Source organism: Semicossyphus pulcher, unplaced genomic scaffold (genome assembly GCF_022749685.1).
Source record: "Semicossyphus pulcher isolate SPU_LCO1_2020_fin unplaced genomic scaffold, fSemPul1.0.p SCAF_1, whole genome shotgun sequence".
Taxonomy (NCBI): domain Eukaryota; kingdom Metazoa; phylum Chordata; class Actinopteri; order Labriformes; family Labridae; genus Semicossyphus; species Semicossyphus pulcher.
Window position 1 is genome coordinate 10003832 of NW_027211603.1, and position 17418 is coordinate 10021249.

Here is a 17418-nt window from a genome sequence, read left to right on the forward strand (position 1 = left end):
TTAATAGCATATAAAAGTATTGTATTTCATTTCATTGGCTAAGACTTTATCTCTACTTTTGCACCTTTTTTCAAACTTTGCTAATTGATTGGATAAAAAATATTGTGATGGGGGGCCAAAGCCTTTTCACTTTACCTGAACTGTGTTTGTTTGTTTTCCTTCTTAATCTAAGGTGTGTTTTCTCCTCCCCAGACATCCAATCCAGTAAGCACAAAGACCGGAGGAAAGGCTCTCTGGACGTCAGATCTACAACGTCTCGGGGGAGCGATGGTGAGAGTGAAGGGACATAGACGATGGAAACTCTGGGCGTTTCTTCTCAGCTTATGAAAGCTTCTCAGTTGCCTGTTTGCATTAGGTGTCGATTGGACACAAACACAGTCATTAGAAAGGGAATGGAAAAGTACAGTTTGTTTGTTGGATTGTAATGTGGGGATGTTTTGGGGGTATTTTTTCACCCTGACAGGGAGCTCACAGCGAAGGCACTCCTCAATGGCCCGAATCCACTCCATGACTATAGAAGCTCCCATCACCAAGGTGGGTTCATCTCCCTCCCCATCAACCCTCCGAGCATCCATCATATGATCAGCACTTTGTACTGAAGTGTTGTATCTCATGACTGAACACTTTAGTAATGAAACTGCTGGGAGCACGTCTTGTACAGTTTGTAGGACTGAGCCTAGAGGCCAGGCAAACCATGTCGAGAGGAGATAAAATGCCACATTTCATGCACAAGACAGGAAAGCATGTTAGAGCAGCATGACCTGCTGTTTCTGTGGTTTGTGTAGTTTGCAGCCGGGATAGTCAGGAACAGAGAAAGTCCCCAGGGATGGGTCATATGACACACAGCAGTTCCACTGCTGTATCATTTGACTGTGGAGTCAGTCCCTGAAGGCATCATCCTCTCCAGAATAAAGCACCGATAGAACTGCTGCTAGTGTGTGTGTGTGTGTGTGTGTGTGTGTGTGTGTGTGTGTGTGTGTGTGTGTGTGTGTGTGTGTGTGTGTGTGTGTGTGTGTGTGTGTGTGTGTGTGTGTGTGTGTGTGTGTGTGTGTGTGTGTGTGTGTGTGTGTGTAAGTGAGTTAGTGAGAACTTGTGTCCCTGCACATGCTCACTGACCTCGCCACAGGTGCCCTTTTGTTGGATCCTCCAAGTTGATATTTAATAGCAAAGCTGTAAATCTGTGTGTATGTTTTCTAAGCACCATGTTAAATCTTGTTTGAATCACTCTTGAAACATTTTTACAATCAGGACTTTAATTAACGTTAGAGAGGTCATCTTACATGCTTTTTAAAAAGTGCTGAGATAAATGGAATCGCCTCTTAATTTAACAGCTTGATATTTTGCGATATATTGTTATTTCTTGCTGAGAGTTGGAGGAGACGATTGGTACCATTCAATATAAAGCTGGAGCCGGCAGCTGGTTAGCTTAGCTTAGCACAAAGACGAGAAATATGGGGAAACAGCTAGCCTGATCTTGTCTAAAAGTAAAAGAAATTAAACCTATTGGCACATGTAGAGCTCAGTTATTAGCAAATTATATCTGCTATAGTTAACACAAAAGCATACAAACTACACTTTGGTACATAACCCCATAAAAAACAATTTATGTCTGTTTTCATTCAGAATAAACAAAAATGTTAATTAAGAGGTTGTGGTAAGTGGACTTTTATTTAGATTTCACTTTTAGATCAAGATAGGGGAGCTGTTCTACGCTTCTAGAGCGTTTAGAGTGTCTCGAGATAACCCTGGTTATGATTTGGCACTATACAAATAAAATTTGATTGATTGATTGATTGATTGAAGTAAAAGCTGTGACCACATCATGCCTGTTTTAATCTCTTTACACTGACTTCCATGTCTCTGGATTGATTTTAACATCTTACTGTTTAATTTCAGGGCTTTTTTGTGACCCTTTAAGTCGCCAATGAGCGTGTATGCCTACAATACGAGGGGACAGAGTGTTTGAAATCATGTGGCAGAGCTTTTATTTGAGAATTTATTCTAATTTTACTTTACTTTATCAAATGTTATCTAAACTTTATTTGGCTATTTGATTATGGTCTAGTAACTATTTTTATCTATCATTATGTAATTATCTATTTTTAGGTTTTGGGATAGTGCTTAACAAACGTGTTGTTGTTAGCGATATTATGCCATTTATAATAATTTTAACCTTGTTTTTGCTACATCCAGGTAATCAACATCATCAATGCAGCGCAGGAAAGCAGTCCTATGCCCGTGGCAGAGGCCTTGGATCGGGTACTGGAGATCCTTAGGACCACTGAGCTCTACTCCCCTCAGTTAGGCACCAAGGATGAAGACCCCCACACGAATGACCTTGTGGGGGGGCTGATGACGGTAAGCGGCAGGTCCCCTCCAGCACCCGGGTCCTTCGAGAAGTCGGAAACACCCAAACAGCTTCCTTCCCTTGCAAATGAATCGACTCCCATATGATAACATGCTCGCAGAGCATTTGCAGAATTCCACAGTGATAACGTGCATGTCTACGTGAATGTCCTTGAGTCACTCAGGATGATTATGTGTTAAATGAAAGAAACAGAGAGGCGGGAGTGTTTGTGCGGACTCTTGTTTTGGTTGCTGTTCATATTTGGGGGAGGGAGACAGAGATTAACAGACAGCAATGGTGAAGTACAGAAGTAGAAAGAGTGCCAAGTTGGCAGTCTTGGCAACAACCCCAGAGGAAGTGTTAGATTGTCCTTTGTGCTCCTGTAGGCTGGAGAGGAAAGCCCACCCCGCCCTCTCTCTCTCCCCCCTCTGCCTCCCTCTCTCTCTCTCTCTCTCTCTCTCTCTTTACACAGACATTGCACACAGTCACACTCACATGAACCTCTTCCTCTTGACTCCACAGGCCTGGAAACATCCTGTTCTTTGGATCAGATGAATAAGCATGGCTTTACTTATACATGTACACTCCAGATACACAGAGGCAGAGAATTGTTACACGCAGTCCTTCCCTAGAAAAACTTTCTCTGCTTGAGCGATAAAGCCTAGAAAATCACAAGGTGCAGGTTCAGGTTAAGATAAATATTTAAATACGAATAATTTTGCTTTATAAATTGCGTAATTCATTCCTCAGCTTTGTTGTGGTACGGTGTGCTGGGTTTGAACTCAGAAGACCCGCTGAACATTAAGAGAAGAGCTGTCATCTTTCGAGAGAGAAAGACTTAAAATAACCAGTGTGTACAGAGGCAGCTCCACCATCAGACAATGCTCGGGTCAAAGATGAGCCAGTCTCCTCTTCCTTTTTCACTTGTGAAGTAAACATTTCACTCTGCGACACACACCCATGTACTCACTGACGCCCAAAATATGTATATGGTGCACCAGGATGACTGGATGATTTAGGCCTGTCATTTACACAGCTGACAGGCAGTAAAAATGTTAACATTACGGCCTCAATTTCTCTACAACAGTGTGTTATTTTTTTTCTTCTTTCAACAATTTCATGACGTACAGTGGGCTGAGGACAGAGTTTCACAACACAAAATTATACATTTTATGTTAGAACTATTTTATTATAGCTTATATAGACATTTTTTAAGACACATTATGTAAATGTTTATGTTTTTTACAAACTGAAATAAACATTTTGGTTTCTGTTAACATTAAAAAATAGTTTGCACAGTGAGCGCTGTCGCCTCACAGCTAGAAGGTTCCTGGTTCGCAGTCCCGTTCGGATGAAGTGGGCCTTTCTGTGTGGAGTTTGCATGTTCTCCCCGTGCATGTGTGGGTTCCATGCTCTTTCGGTTCATTGGTGACTCTAAAATGACATAGGTGTGAGTGTGAGCATGAAAGGACTGTGTCAGTCCTGTGATTGACTGGCGATCAGGCCAGACTGTACCAAATCTCTCACCCATCGACAGCTAAGATTGGCTCCAGCCTCCCTGCAACCCTGAACAGGAAAAGCAGTATAGATAAGGGACGGATGGATAGATAAAACAAAAAATAAGAGTGTACAGTCATGCTAGTTGATCTGTGAGCCTATACTTTGAGTTGATTGCTGGAATCAACATGCTCACAGTGACAATGCTAACATGCTGATATTTAGATGGTTGAATATTTGCCATTTTCACCATCTTAGTTTAGCATGTTAGCATGCTAATTTGTGCTATTTAGCATTAAACACAAATAACAGCTGAGGCTAATGGGAATATAAATAATTTTGCAGGTTGCAGGTATTGATTAAGTTATACTTTTTATCATAAGGGTGCTTAAGGAAAGTTATGGGATCAACAAAGCTATTACAGTTCATTCTGTGAGGAAACTGAATGTCTCTGCCACATTTCCTTCCATGCTCACACTTAAAACTACAACTGTAGACCTGATTGGCTTTATGGTGGCTGCCCACATAAACGGCAACCAACTCCAACTATAGTTGGTGTTGGTTGATGTTTGACGTATTGAGTTGTTGTTGTTGTTGAGTTTGACATGTCCAGTCGGGTTTGGTGGAGTCGTGGAAAGTCAGACCACCTTTTCCCAACAAACCGCAACATTCTGAGAGTGCGTTCCCTTGACAACTAGCCTATAGTCGCGTGCGGAACATCAGTACCCACGACCTTCGTCCATGTAAAATAAAGCAAAAACTTAACTAAGAAAAAGTAGCCAACACAAGTCTGTCCTGTCAGCTAGTGTCTGGGCAGTGTGGAGCTGGCAGTTGGTTTCCGGAACATTCTAGAGACTGCAACCAGCAACTGCCAACTTTAGAACGTTGAGGTGAGTTGGTCATTGTCTGGGCCGTGTGCAGCCACCTTTAGGGTTCATTCTCTGTGGATCATGAATCTCTGTGCAAAATTTAATGTCAGTCCATCCAACGGCTGTTAAAATAGTCGATAGATTGACCAACTGTCATTAGAGGCTGGTGTGGCGAAAAACAGTTTAATGCACCTCAAGTTTCATAATCCTTAAAGAAAAGTCTATTATTCACAGCTGATAGAAATCACAGTCCTGGAAGATCTGCATCATTACCACGGTTACCACTGAGGTGCTGAGTTATATTATTTCGGTGATGATGTGTTACCTCACTGATGAGCCCCATTTAATATCCCAGCGTGCAGCTCAGCCCTGAGAAAGGCATGTGACATATTGGAATAATTTTCTGTACAGTATCTGACATATGTACATAAATTAACACGGTGTCATCTATGACACAACTATTACACTTCATAAATATGGTAATCATTTCTTAAGCTGCATATTGGTTTCATTAATAAGCTCAGCTTGGCTGCCTCGTCCCTCCACTCCCTCTGTGTGCTGGTGGGGGAACGATATGAGGTGTCAACATAACACAGCTTCCAAAATATTATGTCATAGCAGAGATGGAAGAACACCCATCAAAGTGTTAATCAATGTCTTATTTATTATGCTGTAGATTTTAAAGTTAAGTTGCCTCAGTCAAAATGCAGTTTTCAAGGATTTAAGGTAGTTATTAGAGATTTTTGCTGATATCCTCCTGGTGCTCTTACGTGTTATTTTCTTACCTACTTTTCAGATGTAAATTCCCCCTGACTTCAGGCTAAAGTATTATGTGTCTTTTTTGTTGACACCATTGTGTATATAACAACAACTTGACCAGATGCACCCAGCTTTCTTCACTCTATAGTCCAATGAGATCAGCTTTTGTCAGTCTGTCCTTTCCTAGCAGCTTTATTTAGCACACATGACTTTTATATCGGGCTGCGCGGTGGTGCGGTGGTAAGCGCTGTCGCCTCACAGCTAGAAAGTTCTTAGTTTGAACCCCGGTTCAGACAAAGTGGGCCTTTCTGTGTGGAGTTTGCATGTTCTCCCCGTGCATGCGTGGGTGCCTCGGCTTCCTCCCACAGTCCAAAGACATGCTCATAAGGTTAATTGGTGACTCTAAAATTGCCCGTAGGTGTGAATATGGGCATGAACGTTGTCTCTCTCTGTGTGTCAGATTGTCTGGCGATCAGTCCAGGGTGTACCCCGCCTCTCGCCCAATGACAGCTGGGATAGGCTCCAGCCCCCCACAACCCTGAACAGGATAAGCGGTATAGATAAAGGACGGATGGACTTTTATATCGATCTGAAGCAAGAGTTAATGTCTCAGTTAGAAAGTGTGCCGAACGCTGAGCTGAACCCCTTAATGAAGCTGTTCAAAAGCATGAATCATGTGTTTGCAGCCTGTTTCCTCCATCCCTGACACTTTCTGTCTTGTTCACAGGATGGTTTACGAAGACTGTCAGGAAATGAATACATCTTTTCCGCAAAACGTAAGTTTATGTAAAGCATACAGGAGACACAATCTGAAGTGTCACACTCTGTTTAAGAGTTATTTTTATTTTCTCGAGCTCTGTTATTACACGCTAAAACCCTTTTCTTTCTTCTGGGGTTCATCCCGAGGTAATGAACACTGAACAAAAACTGTAACTATATCTAATCGCTTCCTCTCTTGTCTCGCCCTCTCACAGAGCCGCACCATATCCCCAGTCAGCTGACAACTCCTCTGTCACTAAACGACATCCCCCCTCGTATCGCCCAGACCATGGAGAACGAGGACTCTTGGGACTTTGACATCTTCAACCTGGAAGCTGCAACCCTGAAACGGTGAGACGACAACACGGTTAGGAGCTTCCAGAGGCATTGTGACTAATGTTTTAATAGTTGTATCACTCAGTGTTAAACAAACATGCTGAACCCTCCCACAGGCCTTTGACCTACTTGGGCATGAAGATCTTCTCCCGCTTTGGGGTCTGCGAGTACCTGAACTGTCCTGAGGCCACTCTGCGCTCCTGGCTACAAGTGATTGAAGCTAACTACCACTCCAGTAACTCCTACCACAACTCTTCCCATGCAGCCGACGTCCTGCACGCAACAGCATATTTTCTCTGCAAGGAGAGGGTCAAGGTACGTTAGAAAACAGTAAATATTAACAATGTAGCATATATTTCAAAACATGCCAAAACCTGCATATCATGACATGAGTTTTGCTTTTAGAAAGTTTGTAATAGTCCAAAGCTTAGGCTAAAGCTGTGGCTTCTGAGAACATGGGAGGCTACATGGCTGTATCCGCCAGAAGCTGACATTGAAGTGTTTTCCACTGCTTTGACAGTGGGCCAGGACACTTACAGGGGGATGTGAGGGGATGTTGTACTATCAAGTGCAGCGTTCTGCTCAGGTTCAGTGTCAGAGGTCCCGTCTGAGCCTACGTTATCCAAGAGAGCTGTGGTTTCACCCAAGTGTGTCAGTGGCTCACTGGTTTAGGCCGTGCGCTGGTTAAGCTGATTATAAAACTGTCTATTTCTGATCTCAGTCCAGTGATCTTTCATTGGCTTAGCCACTGAACTGTGAGGTTACATCACCCAAGGTTAATGAATCCCTGGAAGTCTACAGGTTAGCAGGTCTGTTATGCTGCAAATTATTTTAGAAATGAGCACTTATTCTGATGAACTTTTGCTTTTCCTTTTTTTCTCTGTTCATACCTTTTATAGTGCTGCAACACGAGACAAAGAACCACCTTGTTAACAATAAGTTACCGCATAAATATAATGACTGAAATTACAACTCATTTAGGGCAGCTATTTGTTTCGGCTTCCAAAGTAGGTTAAAAATGATCTACACAAGCGCTAACAGAGCCTCAGTTTCTGCTTGATCTTGTGCTCCTTTGTATCTGTATTGTGCGAGTAGCAGATATTTTGTGGTGTGAGAAGTATACTCATTTTATAAGTGGTTTCCTGCGGTTGTCACCTTTTGAAAACTTGTAAATGCAGCATATTTAGGCAAACAATAAATGTTATCATCCTATTCATAAATCAAGATGATGTAGAGCTTCTTTTTAGTTGAATCTGCAGCCGTTATTTGAAGCATGTCACAGCCTTTGCCCCACTTCACCCCTCATATGTATAAGACCACTCTTTTCCTTTAATGTGCATCAATCTTTCCAGTTTCATATTTCCATTGTTTTTCGTGTCCTTTCACACAACAGCAAAGTTTGGATCCCATCGACGAGGTGGCTGCCCTGATTGCTGCTACTGTACACGACGTGGACCACCCGGGCCGCACCAACAGCTTCCTGTGCAACGCAGGAAGCGAGCTGGCCATCCTCTACAACGACACCGCCGTGCTGGAGAGCCACCACGCGGCACTGGCCTTCCAGATCACCACCAGAGACGACAAGTGCAACATCTTCAAAAACATAGAAAGGTAGGACAGTCATCACACAAGAAACATTGTTATTATTTGTTCATGCCTTTGCTGTTCATAGATCAAATGAAGATTACATGGTCAGCTACCACATAACACAACCCCTCTATACTGCACACCTGTGGACAAACAAGCTCACAGAGATTACAGCTTGTAATGGTTCTATGAGGATTCTCCTTAAGCGACCAAGATGGTGTAGTGAAAGTGAAATGTCAATACTGTTCAAGCTGTTTTAAGAAATCGTATGTATAAATTTATTTGCCAGCTTGATGCCTCGAAGAGAGAGAGAGAACGTTATCATCTCGGTATTGTCAAACATCAGATTTAGTCCCAGCTCTGGAGACACTGGAACAGATGCCTTCTTATAAGACGTTAATTTTTGTATATATTTAACATTTCAAATTGTGTTATTTTGTGTATTGTGTTGCCTTTTTATCTGGACATCGAGTCCGTAATAAAGTTTTGAATAACACAGTCTCCAAAGGTAACATTGAAACTAAACTTTTTATTTATTCAAAATTAGATCAATCTGCTGACTTTTGTGCTTATTTGCAATTTGAGCGATTGCCCTTACAACCCAGTTGTATTGTTCTATATTAAAGATACAATCTCGAAGAATTATTGTGCTCTTGAGCGCCTCCCACTGGTGATAATTGGTCATTATGAGAGCACTCTTCCAAATTTAACCAGACGTCTAAGGTTGGCTCCCTTTGTTACGGTTGTAACTCTTGATTTTCCTCGCTGACGGTTGCTTCGCTTTTTAGACTGTTTGCCTTCATCTGAGCGTCCAATTTGTTTCTTTTTCTTTGGATTTTCACTTATTTTTGAAGTTGTATCTGTAGTCATCGATCTTTTCTTTGCAATGCTTACAGAAAGTGGAAGCGTTACAATGTTATAATGTCACAATTTCATTTAGCAGACGCTTTTGTCCAAAGCAACGTACATCTGAGAGTTAATGATCTATGCATTCATATTGTTGGCTATGCCACCAGGAGCAATATGGGGTTCAGTGTCTTGCCCAAGGACACTTGCAGTCAGGGATGGAACCCCCAACCTTCCAGTGGTGAGAGACAACGACTCTACCACTGAGCCACAGCCTCCAAGTGCAGCCACTTAGCTCCGCCTACCCTCCCTGGCAGACCAATCACTGCTGGGTGATGGAAAATGCGTCACTAACTGGGCGCCGCTTCTGATTTCTCCACAGACACCCATTCCGTAAAAATACGATATACTGCAAATGCAAAGGCTTTCATCAGTGGGCCATAGGCTCAATCACCATTGTGTTACCTCACTGGGTGATAGATAGTGACTTAACAGGCATTTATTTAAATGAAAAAGTTTGAGATTGTTACTTTAAAGAAATGTATCTTATAAATCAGAAATTGCAGTATTTTTATAAATCAATCTGTAACATTTTGAAAATGTTTACTTTCTGTATCAAAGTTCTTATAGAAAATAGTTTATGGCGGCACCAGCTTAGCTCCGTGGTTAGAGCGTGCGTCTCATGTAAATAGGCTCAGTCCCCGACCAGCCACCCCAAGTTCAACTCCAGCCATCGGCCCCTTGCCGCAAGTCATCCCCCCTCTCTCTCTTCACATATCTCTGTCCTATCTACCGTCCTATCTAATAAAGCCAAAGGCCAAAAACAAATCTCTAAAAATCAAACCAAAAAAACAGTTTGATACAGTCATCACCTGAAGCATCACAGGGGATAAGCTAAGTCGGCATTTGTGTCGATGAAAGCAATACTGTGTGTGTTGACAGTGGCGTGGTAGTAATGTGATTTGAGTCCCGGAGCAGAATAGCTCACATGTGCTGGTCCCCTCAGAGGGGGAAGGTGAACAAAGCATCCATTCATCTCCACTGTCACAGCAGTCAGAGGGGGAAAACTGTTCACACGGGTTTTTATGCTATTTACAACACTGTCGTCTCACTCTCTCTGTGTTCTCCTTTTCTTCTCTCCCTGCCTTCCTCTCCTTCACCTGTCTGACTCCCGCCTGTCTTTCTTCTCTTCTAGGAATGAATATCGAACACTACGACAGGCTATCATCGACATGGTGCTCGCAACGGAGATGACCAAACACTTTGAACACGTCAACAAATTCGTCAACAGCATCAACAAGCCGCTGGCTGCTCTGGAGGAGAACGGGGTGAGATTAGAAATGAAGCTTTTAAATGTTTTGATATTTCCTACCTGTGTAGAAATAGTAGTTCTAATTTTAGCCTCTTTTTTTTTCTAAATAGATCAGTGTTGTGCGTCAGAGCAGGAAGGACAAACAGGAGCATTCAGACACTTGACAAACATTGTAATCTCATTCTGTCACGCACTGTCGCAGAACCAAACTCAGTCCAACACAGTGCAAGCGACAATAGTTTAAGAGCTGGACAGAGGGTGATCCTGGATCAGGGGACTCGTGGCCTGTTGCTGCCCGGGCACAGATAGTTTTGTGGGGAGAGAATTTTACAACTTGGTACCATCTTTCTCGTCTGTGTGAGGAATGCTCGACAGGCATTTAAAAGTCGTCTTCCCTTTAAAGGCAAAAATGATGTGATGAATGATTTAATACTGTTTTCTTTCCTCAGTTATTGCTCTGAATATAGATCCTTTCAGAGCGCGTCACTTTACACAGATTGCGCATTTCAGTTTAATGGAGTTTACATTGATGAAAGCAGCTCTTTGGCTGTTGTTGCTCATGTACTTTGATTCAGTTAACGTATAGACTTGAAGGTCTGAATCAAACAGAGGCGTCTCTCATCTCAGCTTAGCCAAATAGACCCTCTGTACTTCTGCTTAACATAATTGTTCCTGAATTCAATCTAGAAACACACAGTACGCTGCAAATCATGTGACTGTCTGAACCACCCTGTACTCTCTTACATGTAAGTGTTGCAGTGGCCCAAAATGAACACACACTCCTTAAACAAAACTAAAACCCTCTTCAGCTGCCAGTGCGACATTTTACGGTACATGGAGAAGTGTATTAACCAGAACTTCAGTTGTCTCTGTGCTAATGCTCGGCTGCTGTTTATTTTTTCTTTAAAGGGAAACAGTGATGAGGAATCTGTCAAAGGCATTCTGACATCTCCTGAGAATCGCATCCTCGTCAAGCGGATGCTGATTAAGTGTGCAGACATCTCCAATCCATGTAGGCCTCAGGAGCTTTGTATAGAATGGGCCGGACGCATCTCAGAGGAGTATTTTGCACAGGTAATTAAAAAAAAATAACAGGGTGGTGCTGCTGTGTGGAGATGGATCCAGCAGGCAGCAGCTGCGCTGTGTCTTTTTTCAATTCTTTTGTAATTATGTATTTATTGTGCGTGATGATGACTTGTGCTGTCGTCTCTGGTACAGACGGACGAGGAGAAGAGACAAGGCCTACCGGTGGTTATGCCTGTGTTTGACAGAAACACGTGTAGCATCCCAAAGTCCCAGATTTCCTTCATAGACTACTTCATTACCGACATGTTTGATGCATGGGATGGTAAGACTGCACAGCATGCAAACACTGGAGACACATACACTACTATACATCTCTATTTTGTTAGTTTTCATTGAAGTAGCATGTAGATTGTCAGAGCATAAAGTTTGGATCTCTTCAAATTAACTTTTAGTATTTGTACTTTGTGGCAACTATAACAGTGTTTGGACATACAATGCTGTGACCAATTAACTAATTAACAGTATATTACACCTATAGGAAGGTCCTATATTATACTTATACTTAAATTTAAGCATCATCAATGTTACGTCAGAGCTGCCTTTAATGTTGTTGTTGTCACTGTATTGTAGGATATAAATGGCATCATAGTGTCCCGTACTTGCAGACTGTAATTTCACATTCTGTTGGTTTCATACTACGGTTTAGGGTGCACTAAAAATGTATGTTAAAAAGCATGTTAGTGTGGATTTACAGACGCAGCCACAGTTTCTTAGTCTAACCATTGAATTTTATATTGAAATAGATGGTTACATTCATAAGGTTACAGTAACACCACACAAATCCTTAGCCTCTTGTTACCTTAATAACAATGACCTGAACACTGAGAGGTATATTGATTTTAAATTTGGAAAAAGAGAACCTGGGAAACACACTGGTATCAGGAATAGGTGCTCAGTAGATGTCCTGATATACGGTAGAAGAATTAGTTAAGAAAAATCTTGTTAGTAAGAAAGTGGAGTTGATTTAAAAACACATCCCCAATCATTAAATGAACTGTCAGCGTTTGATATCAGGTTATCAACATTTTTCGGTTCTCCAGCTTTTGCAGACCTCCCCAATCTTATGCAGCACTTGGACAACAACTTTAAGTACTGGAAAGGCCTGGACGAGAGGAAGCTGCACAGCCTGCGACCGCCTCCAGAGTAGGCCGCTGCAGTGTCCGGCTCCGGGACTCTGCGGTCTGGGTCAGCCTTCCTCTCTCGTGCTGGGGCGTCTTTCTCCCTGCCAGCCGAAGGGCCTCCTCGCCTTCACTCTCCTGCTTCTGTAGCACGCCGAGCGTCCACATGTCCGTCCATACAGAAACCACAGAAGGACTTCCTGACAGGCGGTCGCAGCAGTGACGCTGCTGGCTTCACAACCTTGTCAGATGAGAACTGTGACTAACAGACACAGACACACAGCATCCTTATGAACTTCACGTGCCTCTCAGGCATTCGCAGTGTAGCTGGTCAAGTGACATGACTGAGAAGAGGGTCTTTACGGGCCTCCTGGCAAAGCATCCGTCCCTTAATTACCACGTGGGCTCTCCTGTCTGCCTGTGAAGCTGCTGTTTGAGTAAAAACTGCTTGTTTATGAAGGAGCGAGCAGGACTGGAGGAGTGGATGAAGTGTGGTCTGGATCCGAAGGTGTCCAATCACCTTTGACCTCCATCTCTGTGCTGGCAGCGTGGCAGAACTGCTCTCTCTGCCCCTGGAGGCCACACCATGAACGAACACTCCACTGCTTCTTTTTGTTTTGTTTTGTTTTTGCAATATACTCATGTGTCCTTCAGAAACACATCCAAGCTGACACTACAGACATGTGCGAGGGAATGATTTCTCTTTGGGTCAGGTAGTGGATCTTTATTTGAGGCCACTGCTAAGAGACAAAAAACCTCACACCATGAAAGAACACTCCACTGCTTTGTTTTTTTTGGCAATATATTTGTGTGTCCTTCAGAAACACATCCATGTTGACACTAAGCTGTCGTTACAGACACGTTGAAGGGGATGCTTTCTTCTTGGGTCAGGCAGTGGATCTTTAACTAAGGCCACTGCTGAGAGACAAAAACCTCAACACTGCAGATGATTTGGTTTGTTAATTTTCTTTAGATGTTCCATATTTTCTATATTAAAATTCATAAATGAATTAGTTGATAAATAAGAACAAAAAACGAGCTTCAAAAAGAGAGAAAAAGCCAAAGCTGATGAAGTCAAATACTACTATAACTCTCAAAAACATCACCTTATTACTCATATGAAGCGTTACCATACTCAACATTTTTATTTTCTTATGAAAAGTACAGTACCAGTTTGAATGAACACTTTTGTATTGCACTGTAAACAATATTAGAAATGTCTACGTCTCAGTGATTTGTCCAGGGATGGGATGTTGCATTGTAGAATAAGCTGTTATTGTTGATCATCAGGAGTTTGTGCGTGTGTGCGTGTGTGTGTGTGTGTTTATGTGTTTGTGTGTGTGGGCGTGTGTGTTGGGGTTGTAGGTGTGGGTGTGTGGGTGTATTCATTGTTGCAACAATCCCTTACTCTTGGTTTAATGCTGTAAACCGCTTGACATTTGACAACAGCAGAAATATGTGAAAAACATTTTGGACTTGAAAATTTTTTCTCCCAGAAATTTTTGTATCTGGTTTATCCTACTGAAAAGACTGCCTTATTTTATACAATATTTATACAGTACATCCCACTGTGCAACTGCAACGGACATCTGGAGTTTTTATTATGACATAGTCAGAAGGTTATGTTCAAGTAAATCTCAATATTTTTATAGACAATGAATTTTACACTGGATTTGCAGCAAATGAGATCAACCATTATAGCTATCTGAATACCTGTGAATTGGACGGTCCCGCGGAGCATGTATACAGAGAACTAAATGGTTAAGAAGGATGTGGATCGCAGAGTTGTCTATCACTGTCTTTAAGCAGTCTCCTAGAGGCCGGCTTGCATTGATTTCTGATCAAACGTCATTCTATTTTGGCCACTTGTCCAACATCCTTATGCACAGACCCAGGGAACAGCTTTCTGTTCAAGGCTGGTTTCAGATTAGGATACTAATATATGTTAAAGATTGTTGCTTATTAAGAATATTTCCTCTTTAAACAGTATATAAATGCCATAACAGCTAAGCAAATGATGGTTAATAAGATGTATTGACCACGGTTATCTTTCTTTCTCTTATGACAGAACTGTACACTCAAATCAGGGGATTTGTTTGTTCCTTCTGATTCACATCTTGGTCTGAAGGCACGGAAGAAAATTTAGAACTATTCAATGAAAAATAAAATAATGTCAATTATAAGTTTGCAGTCTATTTTCTGCAATGATTCAATGTCTGTTCTCTTACTTACTGTATCTTTCTCTGTCTTCTTTAAATCATTCTTATTAGCTTACAACATGCCTTATATGTGTACTAAATGTTTGCACTGAGCCTGTCTCACTGTTGAATTTCCTCTTAAGTTGACTTGTGTTACTTTGACATTTGTTTGTGTGTTTGTCAGCATGATTATGGACAAACTACTGGCCGGATTTTCATGAAACTTTTTGAAAAGGTGTAGCACAGGCCAAAGAAGAACACATTAAAATGTGGAGTGGAACCGAACTCCAACTCAGGAACAAGCAAGGACGTTGACCAGATTGAAGTCTTAGTGTTTTTCAGGTATATCCAGTCATGTATAGAGGTGACGCTTGCAGATTTGGGTTTCAGAGGACTCTGGATTGTTAAACTAGAAAGCAGTTTGAATGGAGGTAAAAGATGAATGTGAAAGAAAATGTTGGCTTGCTGAGACCATGGCTTGAACATCTACTTTACCTATCATAGAAGGACGGTAGAAAACAATGGAACTCTACATCACTTACAAACATTAACTGTCCAATTAATGGCGGAATACCAGAATGCTGCTGCAGAAAGAACAAGTGGAGGTAATAGCCTCACTGGTTAACTCTGGTTTAGCCTCACATTTTATTAAAACATGTAGAAAATAATTTATTTTGATAAACACAGTAAAGCCTCACAGAGCATTACAAATGAAAGTTACATAAATAATTTACAGTCTTTTGATCTTCCACAAATGGAAAAAACACCTTGATGTACAGCTGTGGTTAAGTTATTGTTATAGCTAAAACGCTTCATTAATGTCACAAGTGGACTAGAGTCATAAGGTCATGTAAAACTATACGTACAGTACCCAAACTTTGCTAATGTTAGCTAATATTAGTCTCCAAAATCTGGTATGGCTATAGAAGCAAAATCCCTAAGTACAGAATTGATTAACGTTTTGTTTTGTTGCTTATAATTTCAACTTTTCATTTGTAAACCGAAGAATGCTTTCTTTCTTCTTTCCAAAATTATATAAAAATAACAAAGGGTTATGGATTTATCATGGTTTGGTTTTTAAAAGTATTTGTTAGCAAACAATTGTGGTCATGGTGAAAGAAGAGTATGTTGGCTGTTTGTAGGAAACAAGATTTTATCAATAGTCTTCCATTTTTGTTTCACTTTGTTGACCCCTTTTTTACACTGCAACTTTTTCCCTCCTAGGTGTTATGTTGCTATGGACTCGGTCATTCAACTTCCTCCTTCGTTTCTGGCAAAGAGTCAATATTTCACACTGCTGCTAGAGGTTTTTGTCAGCTAAATATAGACGGGCTGTTTTAAGGTTTGGAAGAAACATCAAATACTTTTGGTTGGGACAGTCTCTCTGCTCTTTATTAAAAATGTGCCATTTACATTAATACATACGTGTATACCAAGAGAAATCTAATACAAATAGTTAGGCTACTTCTATTATTTGTAATAGTTATAAGTAATGCAAATAGTTTGTGTGCAATAGGCTACTGTTGGTTCAATCATTATGCAAAGTCATGCCATACTCTCTGTACGTATAAACTAAATATATTTTCTATTTCCAAACACAGAGCATTAGTACTTTTGGCTGCATGGTCAAAGCTGCTATTTTCTAACATTTCATACTGTCAAACATTCAATGGCTGTCTGTGTAAAGGTTGGTGGACTGGGAATAAAACAGGAACAACGTTGGCAACAAGTCCAAGTCATTGTCTTTACCCACTATCGATGGCAAAGTCTGATGTACTATATTTTATAAATATATTACAATGTTGTCATTAAAGTCAATCTAACCACAAAGTTGAACAAAGCTAAACTCTGCACTGTGATTTTGGAGCCAGGAACAGGAAGCACACCTAATCACATTAATTCTTCTGTGGTTTTCTGCTCAAGTGTTTGAAGACAGAACTCATACAGGTAAGGCAAGGCAAAATGTGATAGGTATCTTCATTGTCCAGCAGCTTATTTGTGGCCCCTAGCAAGTAAATTCAGCCATATTCACGTAATTTGTGAAAAAGTGGGCCTCAAAGGCAGGATGGTTATGATCTTCATTAAAAACAATGTAGGCTATATACTGTTACCAAAATAATCCCTCTAAGTCATTATTTAAGAACCAATGTGATTGTGTTGCAGAGACTTTATCTGTTGACACCCTGCCCTATGCCTATATTTTCCTATTTTTCCAGGGTCAGGACGTTTTTGGGCTTTGACCTTTAAGCGAGTGGTGTGAATTTAAAAATGGCAGATACTTGCAGATGCTTGTACTAATTTGTCCAGTACTCAGCTTTTAATTGAAATGAAAAGAAGAAAAGCGAATATTGGTAAACGTAGCATGTAATGTGACCGGATATTTAATGGGGGCTTGGCTTCTCCTTTCAGCCCCAGAGCCCCCTAGCAGAATAAATGAGGCCATTGTTCTGAGGTCATGAAAATGGGGCCTGAACTTTTGTAATTATATATGCTTAATCACAATTTTAAATCAATTTGCTGGAAATCCTGGTTCCATTTAAAAGTGTATACTTAAATGTCTGCTCTCTGAACTAGATGGTCTTTCTTTTCCAATGATATAAGGTTGATAAGTTACCTATTACGCTCGTCCAGTGAGTGTTACGTAACATGAAAACAGTTCAACTTCCGTTCAGTCAGACATTGCGACGAGTCGTCAGAAGAAATC

At 41.2% G+C, this 17418-nt stretch overlaps 1 protein-coding gene across 1 annotated transcript in view; it reads left to right on the forward strand.

The window, feature by feature from the left end:
- pde8a (phosphodiesterase 8A) overlaps nt 1–14701 on the forward strand; it is a 49626-nt gene extending 34925 nt beyond the window's left edge. The window contains exons 12-22 of the mRNA XM_069685764.1: nt 193–270; nt 464–534; nt 2194–2358; nt 6200–6248; nt 6447–6582; nt 6684–6882; nt 7961–8178; nt 10196–10328; nt 11222–11386; nt 11531–11660; nt 12439–14701. Coding sequence (XP_069541865.1) covers nt 193–270; nt 464–534; nt 2194–2358; nt 6200–6248; nt 6447–6582; nt 6684–6882; nt 7961–8178; nt 10196–10328; nt 11222–11386; nt 11531–11660; nt 12439–12545 — 1451 coding nt within the window. The 3' untranslated portion in view covers nt 12546–14701. The remainder of the gene's footprint in view (nt 1–192; nt 271–463; nt 535–2193; nt 2359–6199; nt 6249–6446; nt 6583–6683; nt 6883–7960; nt 8179–10195; nt 10329–11221; nt 11387–11530; nt 11661–12438) is intronic.
- Nucleotides 14702–17418: the final 2717 nt, after the last annotated feature.